The sequence below is a fragment of the Salmo salar genome, chromosome ssa18, assembly GCF_905237065.1.
Source record: "Salmo salar chromosome ssa18, Ssal_v3.1, whole genome shotgun sequence".
NCBI lineage: Eukaryota > Metazoa > Chordata > Actinopteri > Salmoniformes > Salmonidae > Salmo > Salmo salar.
Genome location: NC_059459.1, coordinates 10,669,754 through 10,682,079, shown reverse-complemented (window position 1 = coordinate 10,682,079; position 12,326 = coordinate 10,669,754). Strand labels below are relative to the sequence as shown.

Genomic DNA, 12,326 nt, shown 5'->3' with positions numbered 1-12,326 from the left:
GCGAAATTAGTTATTAAATGACTAAAACAATTCTCAGCCACATGGCAAAATTTGTAGAATTGTAGGAAATTAACTTTAAAATGTAATTTTTTTGCTCTCCACCATCAAAGTGGGGGGCCCCCCAACCAAATCTTACTGAGGGACCTGAAAAGGCTAGGGCCAGCCCTGCAGGAACTGGCCTCAGAGAAAGCTTCTTCATGGACTTGTGACCCCAGCAGAGTGTTTATGCATCACACCTATGTCAGCTGCAAAGCCTTAGCTCCTCCCCACCACCCCTCCCCACCGTACCCACTCACACAACTGCTTAAACATTAACATAAGCAGACACATTGAGTAAGCATCCACCCTTCTCAGACAAGGCCATCTTTAATCCAGGCACGTTGGGTCACTCAAGTTCACTGTTTATGCAGGGGCGACTTCTTCCATGCAACGGTGTCCAGGATGTTGACACAGTTCCACTGCAGCCCACAGCCCATGGGCTCCTCTGTCTGTCTCAATGCATCATGGCACTGATCAGGGTTCCCTTGGCCTCTGTCATGGGTATTTTTCAGAAGGATCTCCTACATCATGTTCTACAACCAAATAAGACATAAAGGCCATGCAATATATATATATATATAGATAGTACCGGTCAAAAGATTGGACACACCTACTCATTCAAGGGTTTTTCTGTATTTTTACTATTTTCTACATTGTAGAGTAATAGTGACGACATCAAAACTATGAAATAACACATATGGAATCATGTAGTAACCAAAAAATTGTTAAATACTACTCCCTTCACAGAACAGCGCAAACTGGCTCTAACCAGAATAGAAAGAGGAGTGGGAGGCCCCGGTGCACAACTGAGCAAGAGGACAAGTACATTAGAATGTCTAGTTTGAGAAACAGACGCCTCACAAGTCCTCAACTGTCAGCTTCATTAAATAGTACCCACAAAACACCAATGTATTAAAACCCTTGAATGAGTAGTTTGACTGGTAGTGTACTTTATCACAAAGTAGTTTGGTAGTAGTGAGCTACTTTTTCAATGTAACTTTAGTTAAGTAAATTGTTTTTCTTAAGGGTATCTTAACTTCTTCCATTGAAGTAATTAGTAGCTTGGTAAACTATATTTTCAAAGTATCTTCCCCAAAACTGTAAAAACACAAGTAATATTATTGTTGGAAAACACAAAACAGATTCTGGGAGTCAGTGACATAAATGGAGTTGCAAGACTATAAACAAAATGACTATCACAGATTATTCCCTAGCCTCTCAATCTCATCCAGAAAGAAGGTCATATCTTTGTAGGAGAGCTGCGGAGAGATGACTATCATGCGGAAGAAGTTGACTCGTCCACCCTGAGGCTGGTAGCCCACCATCATAGTACCCTGCTTAATCATACGCTCCTTTATCACCGGAGCCACCTGGTGATGAAGATACAAGATCACAGCATTATGTCAGCCAGACCGACAGAAACTAACTGGTTTAAATGTAGAATATGTCATAGAAATTGAGTTGAAAAAATATATAACTGGCATCATAGTAAACAACTTGACACACACCTACCTTTGACAATCTGTCCTGGTAGTCTGGACTGTTCTCCTTTCCCCTCAGACTGGCTGGTATGAACCAGAAACACACGTTCACAAACTCAGGCTGCTTAACAGGACAAAACCAGAAGACAGGTGAGATGAAAATGGGAGAAGAAAATGTTAGTATACATTTGATAAAACAATGACTTACCTTCCCTATAAGTTGAAAGCCCTCTCTTTTCTTCATCTTCTCCACCAGATATCTACGTGTGGGACAGTCAACACACAGATCATTGTTCCATAACATTTGAAACGTCTTTAATTGACACAGGTTAGATTAACATCTTTAAATGAGAGCTCTGAGCTGTTTTAAGTGAGGAGCTTGACTAGTCAGAATTACAGCTGTAGGTTCTGTAAATATCCCAGCTAGCACATAATGTTCTGAGAACCATATGTTTCTTAGAGCTTGGTGAGTGTGGTTATCCTATGGCCCTCAAGCTCAACTTTGGACCTAGAATCCAGTTCCACTGCAGTTTCTCATTGTTCCCCTCTAATCAGGGACTGATTTATACCTGGGACACCAGGTTTTTGCATTTAGTGCAACAGAAACCCAGCAGGCTCCAGACCTTGTAAGGTAAGAGTTGAATAACCCTGTCCTATGATTATTTTGCATACAACCTTCCCATAATGTTCTGGGAATGGTGCAGGATAGTTTCTTGGCTTTAGAACATTCTCAGCACATTTAAGATACTTGACACAAAAATAAACTTAATTCCATGGCTAGAGAACAGAATATAAAATGTGTTTGCATGATTAATACCTAAGCCAATGAATTTCCATGTGTCCTAAATTCAACACAGTTAATCTAGGCTAGCTGTGTTAAGTCTTATTGAAACATTTTCTCAGAATGTTATTTAATTACTTTGAAATAATTTTAGTTAGAAGAACATTAATAAAACCTCCAAGGAAAACTTTCAGGGAACCATAGTAAAACATCCTCAGAACCTCCCTGTAACCAAAACATTTACATTTCCAGAACAGGCGGCATTTTCACTTCCTTTCTCAGAACATTTAAAAAAAGTTACATTTTACCAATCAGGAAACATATGGCTTTGTTCCCAGAACCAATGGGAAAGCAAATATATACATTCCCTCAACTTCCAAGGAACTAAATGTGCTAGCTGAGGTTTGAACCTTGTATGGGCGAAAGCCCTGTCCACACGCTCTTCCAAGCCTTGTGACCCCACAGCTTTCCACATCAACCACAGCTTCAGGCAGTCAACCTTACGGCCGCACTGTATCGACTTGTCCCCTGTGTCCAGACTCATGTCATAGAACTTGTCCTGCTGGAAGAGGTATGTTGCATCTGCACTGTGGCAACGTTTCAACAGGTCCTGTGGAAAAGGGGAAGAGATCAAGAATAGCTGGGAATTTGCTCAATAACAATGGTAAGAAGACAACAAAATGGATCTTTAAAATGTGTACAGTGCCTTCGGAAAGTATACAGACCCCTTGACTTTTTCCACATTTTGTTACGTTACAGCCTTATTCTAAATAAATGTATGTTTTTTTTTATTTTTATAAAATACATTTCCACAAGATATAGTCCTGACTCAAATTAAGGGTTACTACACAAGCCGGCTGGTCGTCCGTTCTATCGGTTTGGTTGCCAGAGATGCGACCCAGTCGTTCAGTCTTTCGAGCCCTGAATGCTGATTGGCTGACAGTCGTGGTATATCAGACTGTATACCACAGGTATTTTTACTGCTCTAATTATGTTGGTAACCAGTTTATAATAGCAATATTATCACATCAGTCACCGGCTTCATTAATAAGTGCATCGACGACGTCGTCCCACAGTGACCGTATGAACATATCCCAACCAGTCAACATCCTCACAGAGCTAAAGGCTCCAGCTGCCGCTTTCAAGAAGCGGGACACTAATCCGGACTCTTATAAGAAATCCCTCTACAACCTCCGACTAGCCATCAAACAGGCAAAGCATCAATACAGGACTATGATCGAATCCTACCACACCGGCTTTGATGCTCGTTGGATGTGGCAAACTATCACGGATTACAAAGGGAAACCCAGCTGCAAGATGTACAGTGACGCGAGCCTACCAGACGAGGTACAGTGCATTCGGAAAGTATTCAGACCCCTTCCTCCACATTCTGTTACATTACGGCCTTCTTCTAAAATGTATTAAATCAAAATTTTTCCTCATCAACCTACAAACAATACCATATAATGACAAAGCAAAAACAGGTTTTTAGAAATGTTTTCAAAACACAGAAATACCTTATTTAAATTAGTATTCAGACCCTTTGCTATGAGACTTGAAATTGAGCTCAGGTGCATCCTTTTTCCATTGACCATCCTTGATGTTTCTACAACTTGATTGGAATCCACCTGTGATAAATTCAATTGGAAAAACCAAGCCATGAGGTCGAGGGAATTGTCCGTTTAGCCAGGATTGTGTCACGGCACAGATCTGGGGAAGGGTACCAAAAAAAGTATGCCGTATTGAAGGGCCAAGAACACAGTGGCCTCCATGATTCTTAAATGAAAGAAGTTTGGAACCATCAAGACACTTCCTAGAGCTGGCCACTCTTAGCAATCGGGGGAAAAGGGCCTTGGTCAGGGAGGGGACCAAGAACCCGATGGTCACTCTAACAGAGCTCTAGAGTTCCTCTGTGGAGATGGGAGAACCGTCCAGAAGGACAACCATCTCTGCAGAACTCCATCAATCAGGACTTTATGGTAGAGTGGCCAGACGGAAGCCACTCCTCAGTAAAAGGCAAGATTCTCTGGTCTGATGAAACAAAGATTGGCCTGAATGCCAAGTGTCACGTCTGGAGGAAACCTGGCACCATCCCTACGGTGAAGCAGCATGGTGGTGGTAGCATCGTGCTGTGGTTTGTTTTTCAGCGGCAGGGACTGGGAGACTAGTCGGGATTGAGGGGAAGATGAACGGAGCAAAGTACAGAGAGAGATCCTTGATGAAAACATGCTCCAGATTTCTCCGGACCTCAGACTGGGACTAAGGTTCACCTTCCAACAGGCCAACGACCCTAAGCACACACGCAAGACAACACAGGAATGGCTTTGGGACAAGTCTCTGAATGTCCTTGAGTGGCCCAGCCATAGCCCGGACTTGAACCGGATCGAACATCTCTGGAGAGACTTGAAAATAGGTGTGCAGCGAAGCTCCCCATCCAACCTGACAGAGGATCTGCAGAGAAGAATGGGAGAAACTCCCCAAATACAGGTGTGCCAAGCTTGTAGTGTCATACCCAAGAAGACTCGAGGCTGTAATCACAGCCATAGGTGCTTCAACAAAGTACTGAGTACTGTTAACGCCTTCTATACTCGCATCGAGGCAATTAACACTGAACCATGCATGAGCACCAGCTGTTCCGGATGACTGTGTGATCATGCTCTCCGTAGCCGATGTGAGTAAGAACTTTAAATAGATTAAACGTTCACAGGGTCAGACGGATTACCAGGATGCGCACTCAGAGCATGCGCTGACCAGCTGGCAAGCGTCTTCTCTGACACTGACCCAAAAGTATTGGGACAAATTCACATGTGTATTAAAGTCGTCAAAAGTCTAGTATTTGGTCCCATATTCCTAGTACGCAATGATGACATCAAGCTTGTGACAAACTTGTTGGATGCATTTGTTGTTTGTGTCATATCATTTTGTGCCCAATAGATATGAATGGTAAATAATGTATTGTGTCATTTGAGTCACTTTTACTGTAAATAAGAATAGAATATGTTTCTAAAAACTTCTACATTAATGTGAATGTTACCATGATAATGGATAGTCCTGAATGAATCTGGAATAAGGATGAGTGAGAAAGTTACATAAGCACAAATATATCATACCCCCCCAAGAATGCTAACCTTCCCTTTTATTGTAATGTTGAGAGGTTAGCATGTCTTGGGGGTATGATATTTGTATGTCTGTAACTTACAAACTAATGGAACATTCAACCTTAAAATGAATAACACCTCCATAGTCACATTAATGTTACTGTAACTATACAGTACATTCCTTTAATGTAATCATATAATCGTGCATGTTCAAGATAGCAGGTCGTCTCAGGTCTGTGGAGATTTTTGCAATTGCTCTAATGCAGAATCTCGAATGGCATTGATCACTTGCACCATGTACTGTACTTTTAAAGATGCGCTATGCAGAAAAATCGCTCCACCGTTTCCTGGTTGCTAAAACTAATAGTTTGCCTAATTTCAGTTTAAATGACAAAATAAGGTAGTATAGTGTAGAGAATCATTGTACCATCCAGACCACTGAAATGTTTTCCATAAGCAAAAATATTGTTGTTTCAGCTGTTTGAAGCTGGTGTACAACACCGAAAGTAAAATTTAATGGTAAGCATAGAAATTGCACACATGGAACAGATCTACCTCTTCTTATACTTGCTTTCAAGTAGAATGATAGATCTATAACTTGCATTTCTATGTGAATTTGGTTGGGTTGCCAAAAAGTTACATATTGCCACTTTAATGTAATCTCAACTGCAATCCAGGACATTTGGTTCTTTTATTAGATGAAGCACATTGATAACACTAATCTGTTGTATAAATAATTAATACATATCTGACATTGTATTCTCATTTGAACTTGCTTTGCTTTTAAAATGGTTGAAAGTGCAGTGACAGACATTTGGGTGCCAACTAAACCAGAAATCAGACATTGTTTTTCCATTGTAATTTGGTTGGGCTTTAAGATGGTTGAAAGCATAGGGATAACACATTTGAAAGTCAACTAACTTTTGGCTGTCTTTTTGAGTGGGTGAATATAGGTTGTAATCTCATTGATCAACGTCTCAACCAAATATTACCCAATTATCCACGTTGAAATGATGTGCCCAGTGGGTACCTTCAACTTCCTTCAAACTGCACACAGACATAAAAATGGTATTGAGGAGATTCTAACTGAATAAGTAAAACAAATGGCTTAATTGCCAAAATGTCCAACTATCCCTTTAAACAATGCAGGAACATAAAGTGTTTGATTATAAAGGACTTGACAAATAGTTCAATAAAAACATGTATGAGGTGTAACTATTTGTAATTTTACAGTGTTTTTCATAATTGCGAAGGCAAGAGATGCAAATGCCACAGCAATTCAACAACAACTCTTTGGGTGAGGAATCTGATGAAGCAACCTGGACTCAGGGGTAGACGTAACATAATAAAGGTACATCTGGGACACTCCAAATTGTATGATATGTTACGTTTCGTATGGTATGTATTAATTTGTGGATGTCCATCATCCATTTCGTATGATATGTTACGAATTACAATTTGTTAGAAATGTTAAATTGCAATTTGTACAATGTGTTTTGAATTCTAATATGTTCTGGCTAATGTTAGCTAGGTGGATAACGCTAATATTAGCTATGTGGCTAACGTTAGCTAGGCTAGGGGTTAAAGTTATGGTTAGGCATTAGCTAACCTTAACCCTTTAACCTAACATGTGAAGTAATTTAAAAAGTAGTAAGTAGTTGGAAAGTTGCTATTTAGCTAAAATGCTAAAGTTGTCAGTGATGATTCAAACATGCAACCTTTGGATTGCATATAGACCTACCCATCCACCCAAAATGTGTTTTTGCCTTAAGTAACCTTCTGTCTTATGTAACCATACCAAACATAACCTACTCATTTGAGTTTCTCAGATTTACATTACTATGCCGAGTCTATGAGACCAGGCTGGGTGAAGGGATGTTGTGTTGTCTTACCGTGGTGTCCTTGAGCAGAATGGCTGAACACTGCAAGCCAGTCAGCATCATCTTGTGTGGATTCCAAGTTACTGAATCGGCTCTGATCACAAACACATTCACATAATTACACTCAGGAGTCAAAGTCATATGTTGAGCCAATACGGAAGACCAGCCCAGTCATGCGAAACATCAAGACACCTAACCTATACTTTGGTACACTTTATCTCACACAGGCAGAATTACATTTAGTTTTTTGCAGCACATTTATATAGTGTAAAATTGCATTCCAGCAACTGTATTCCTGAGCATGCACCTGGCTCCCACCTCTCAACTCCTCTCATGAGATGTCGGTGTTCCTTTGAGAAGAGAACACTCCCTCCCCAGGCTGCCTGTGCCAAACCACAAGACAACACCAATCAGTATTCTTCAGCTCAAAATCACATGGGAAAGATGGTCACTGTTGCAAAGGATTTAATTAGACGGTGGCCATCTTGGACATTATTTTGGGTTATGAAGTTCGATCTACAAAACAGATGCTGTTGGGAATCATCTTGACAGAAGACTACTTTTGTGGTCTGAAAACATTGGACCAAGTTTGATTTTGAATGAAAGATCACTAACTTCTTTGGGATAGGGGGCGGTATTTTGACGTCCGGATGAAAAGCGTGCCCAAAGTAAACTGCCTGCTACTCAGGCCCAGAAGCTAGGATATGCATATAATTGGTAGATTTGGATAGAAAACTCTAAAGTTTCTAAAACTGTTAAAATAATGTGTGAGTATAACAGAACTGATATGGCAGGCGGAACCCCGAGGACAAACCATCCCACCAAAAAATAAATTCATCCTACCACTGATGTCAATGGCTGGCACTTTTATAATAGGGCGAAATCGTGCCAGATTACAGTTCCTAGGGCTTCCACTAGATGTCAACAGTCTTTAGAAAGAGTTTCAGGCTGCTTATGGAAAAATGAGCCAGAAATCGTAGTTTTTCTAGGTGGCTCCCATTTTGGCTGTAGTGTTTCCAAGCGCATGAATGAGAGCGCGTTCTTTGGTATTTTTCTCCGGTAAATACAATAACGATTCTCCGTCTTAAATTTGATTGTTTGCGTATTAGGGTACCTAAGGTTTGATTATAAACGTTGATTGACTTGTTTGGATAAGTTTATTGGTAACGTTTGGGATTCATTTTGTATGCATTTTGAAGGAGGGAAACCGAGTGGATTATTGACTGAAGCACGCCAGCTAAAGTGAGTTTTTATGGATATAAAGAAGGACTTTATCGAACAAAAGGACCATTTGTAATGTAACTGGGACCTTTTGGAGTGCCAACAGAAGAAGATCTTCAAAGGTAAAGCATATATTATATAGCTATTTCTGACTTTCGTGTCGCAACTCCCTGGTTGAAAATGATTTGTTATGCATTTGTGCGCTGGGCGCTGTCCTCAGATAATTGCATGGTTTGCTTTCACCGTAAAGCCTTTTTGAAATCTGACATGGTGGCTGGATTAACAACAAGTTAAGCTTTATTTTGATATATTGCACTTGTGATTTCATGAAAGTTTAATATTTATAGTAATTTAATTTGAATTTGGCGCTCTACAATTTCACCAGAAGTTGTCGAAATGGGACGCTAGCGTCGCACTGATCCGCAAGAAGTTTTAAGAAGGACTCACATCAACATGCATCCATAACCCCTGTCTGTCACAGATGTCAGCGATGGGCTCCAGGGGGTCAAAGGCACCTTGTACCGTCGTTCCTGACGTGGCGTGGACAAGGAATGGTACTGCCCCCTGGTAGGTGAGGAGGGGTAATGAATGGTATCCTTACTTCTCTACTTGGTGCTTTGCAGTGTGATATGTGCTTTGCCGATAGATTACTAGGAATTGCAGATAAACTACTTTGAATGCTGACGGAGTACTAGGAATTGACCAGATCCTTGTGTAAGATATCACCGATTGTCTATCAGCAATTCCCATTAGTCTAGTGGCAATTCCAACTGTTATCTGTATAATTACTGTCTCACCACAGATATAATAAAATTGACACAGTAAATTACAAGGTAACCACAGTAAACTTGCTTGAGATTTTGCCAGCTCAATTTTCTCACTAAGGTCATCTGTAATCATGCAACCCCTGTAGGATAACAGAGAGCATGAGTTAAAATCTGTAAATCATGTATGCCTAGGAATCATAGATGTTAATGAGATGACTTACAAGAGTCAAAGGAAGGTTCTTATCACTTTACCTATCATCCACTTTGACCTTAAACACGTTCTCTGTCCCAATACCCTGAAAGGCAGCTGCTTTCATCACAGAGTAATGGCTCTGGAGGAAAGTTAGTATAGAATGAATTAATATATGAATGAGAAGTTAAATAGTGTATTACTTCTACCATACTGTTTTCCCCACCTCTTGAGATGTAAAGACAGCCAGTCGAGGGAGGGCCCACTGTCCCTTAAGTTTAACTTCTGGGAAGGCCCGATAGCGTGCTAGGTTCATGGCATACATGTTAGACACAGTACCGCCTGGGCAGAAGATGCCATCTCCCTGTGCCCACCCAACTAGAGAACGTAGCTTGGAGAGTACCTCGTCTTCCATCAGGACGAACACTGGCGCTACTTCATAGGTATACCTGTAAAATAAATTATACAACTGTCCATCACAAGCCCCTTCATAACATACTTTATGGAATGTATATATGCATAGATATCAGTGGAGGCTGGTGGGAGGAGATATAGGATGATGGGCTCATTGTAATGGCTGGAATGGCACAATATCAAACACAAAGATATGGAAACCATATTTTGTACTCCGTTCCATTCCAGCCTTTACAATGAGCGCATCCACCTATAGCTCCTCCCTCCAGCCTCCACTGATATATATTGCTCCCTCCTACTGGCTAGTGTTAAGAGCCTCCGTAAGGAATCGTCCTGTCAAGGCATGGTAGTCCACCCCTGCAAAGAGCTGATTGAAGAACCGCGGATGATCTGGAAAGAGAGATGCTCTTTACTTTAGTGCATGCATTCACTGCAACCAGAACTACACTCATCTCATTCTAAGGTTTCCCTGTGGGGTCGGGGTAGCTCTGGTCTTAGTGAGGCCAGCAGCAAACCACCCAAAGACCCTGGACCAGAGCTAGGCCCGGGGTGGACTTACTGGTCTTGACGCTGTACTTGGCCACGTCCCGTACTCTCTGCAGCAGCTGGTGCTGTTGCTCCCCATTCTCTCTCAGCTCCAGATCTAGCAGAGTAGCCAACTCCTCTGGCTCGCGCCACTCACACACCTATGACCAGGGGTATAACAAGCACAGGAAACCCCTGAAAATACAGTACTGAGTGTGTACCTCTATGGTTAGATTGTGATGCACAGTCAGGTGTGAAGATGATATCAGTTAACATAATGGTACTAGCCCAGTGGTTCCTAAAAATGTTTGCTACATGACCCACCAGGACAGCTATCTGTCACTCAAGACTTACCAAAAGGCCTGTGCAGCACAACATCTAACAATATGACACAGTGCAGAGAACAGTCACGTTAGGCTAGAGACAGTCAACAGTTTGATTTAGGGATGTGAGACCTTCTCGTTGACGTCTATGCCCTTACATAGCACCTCCTCAAGGATGACTTTAAAAGCCTCGGTCAGGAAGCGCTGACCCGCTCTGTGGTCCAGAAGAGGTTCATTCAGGTGCTGCTGACCATAGGGTTGAGAAGGTGCTGTAGTTGTCACATAGTCTAATGATGTAAAAGCAGAGAGGTTTGAATAGAGTCGTGGTAATCTGATCCTAAAGTCAATAATTACAACCACCAACGAGTTCTTTGCATGGTTTAGATATTTTTACAATACCAATTCATGGCATTGTAGATATCTATTCACAGGTTGAGAGCCCTGGAAAGTACACGCTCCTCCCATCAGATAACACAAAAACATTTAAAATCACCTTGCTCTGAAACCTTCTGATTACTCCACCAGTCAATGAAGGAAGACCATCCCAGGTTCCAGAATCTAGGTAGTTGACTCATGACTTAAAACCACACTGCAAATAAGATCAAACATCCCTTAACAATTTCACATTTCTAAAGGGGTAATTTACACAACATATATTTACAAAAGAGTTTAATACCTGCGTGCACACATATTACTGTAGTGTACATTTTTCATATCTCGTATGTCACCTTCGTAGGTCGTGTGCGAGACTGCTCCTAGACTTGCCCCCATCCCAAGCAGTAGAGTTTATAGTTGTCTCAAGCCAAATGCTCGTACAATAAAAAATCTTAATAGCAGAGAAATCTTTTTAAAACAGCTGAAATGTATAGACATTTTCCATATATTTGAATCTTGTTTTATTGAGTTTACCTGAAATTACAGTAATAGCCTGTTTTAATGTTTTAATTGTCGCAGTAGCTTAAAAAAAATGTATATCAAGAGAATGGTCATTTCAAATGGAAAGGCAACATCAGCAAGCAGGTTCATCTCCCCAGTGAATGAAACAATTTCAGACCCAATTCACTTTCAGCTCATAAATGTAAATGTAAAAATAATGATTTACATGATGTTAATCAAATTAAGCCTGTTTTGTTCTAAGGTCACTTTTATATGCTAAAGTTGTAATGTATAAGCTGTTTAGCTATGGTTCAGCTGGTAGCTAACATTAGCATTCAGCTAATGATCTATGTTGATTAATTAAGTGGGTACTATGTGATACATATATAGCTCGCATGCGACCCGTTATGTCGCTGAGTCTACCTTTAACAAAGTCTATCAAATGTATATCTGACTCTATGAAGATATATCAATGTGCAAGAAAATATTGTTGAGTTACAGGAACAGACTATCAAGAAAGGTCTGAGAATTGCAGTCTGTTTAGCTATCATTTCATTTGATAGACAATTCTATCAAAGGCAAATATTTAAATACATTGTAAAATGTATAAATTCACATACAAGGCAATCTGTGCAAATCTCAGAAACTAAACTCACAATGAACACACAGTAACATAGCTAGCATCACTCTTACAATATGAAGTCCACAGTACCGTGGTGAAACTGTAAAAA

At 40.7% G+C, this 12,326-nt stretch overlaps 1 protein-coding gene across 3 annotated transcripts; it reads right to left on the bottom strand.

Annotated features, from left to right (window-relative positions):
* Window positions 1–334: 334 nt before the first annotated feature.
* On the bottom strand, window positions 335–11,308 carry LOC106576775 (cysteine sulfinic acid decarboxylase). Of its 3 annotated transcripts, none has more exons than XM_045700744.1 (14): window positions 11,213–11,308; window positions 10,852–11,006; window positions 10,431–10,557; window positions 10,171–10,261; window positions 9,684–9,906; window positions 9,520–9,599; window positions 9,353–9,407; window positions 8,948–9,064; window positions 7,598–7,662; window positions 7,292–7,373; window positions 2,712–2,911; window positions 1,729–1,780; window positions 1,552–1,644; window positions 335–1,409 (listed from the first exon to the last, which is right to left on the bottom strand). In XM_045700744.1, exons 1-14 carry the CDS (start codon window positions 11,292–11,294, stop codon window positions 1,236–1,238), a joined length of 1,596 nt encoding a protein of 531 aa, XP_045556700.1. In that variant the 5' UTR covers window positions 11,295–11,308; the 3' UTR covers window positions 335–1,235. The 3 variants fall into 3 exon arrangements, with proteins under 3 accessions (XP_045556700.1, XP_014009644.1, XP_045556701.1); XM_014154169.2 differs by having other exon boundaries at window positions 1,552–1,641; XM_045700745.1 differs by lacking the exon at window positions 11,213–11,308 and having other exon boundaries at window positions 10,751–11,183.
* Window positions 11,309–12,326: the final 1,018 nt, after the last annotated feature.

Bases quoted from the DNA above. Each gene is read 5' to 3' on its own strand.
- LOC106576775 (XM_045700744.1), bottom strand. From the start codon at position 11,294: ATGAGTCAACTACCTAGATTCTGGAACCTGGGATGGTCTTCCTTCATT. The intron at 10,262-10,430 runs GTAAGTCCACCC...CTCTCTTTCCAG, and splicing joins CAAGTACAGCGTCAAGACCA to ATCATCCGCGGTTCTTCAAT. The intron at 1,410-1,551 runs GTAGGTGTGTGT...CTTCATCACCAG, and splicing joins ACCAGGACAGATTGTCAAAG to GTGGCTCCGGTGATAAAGGA.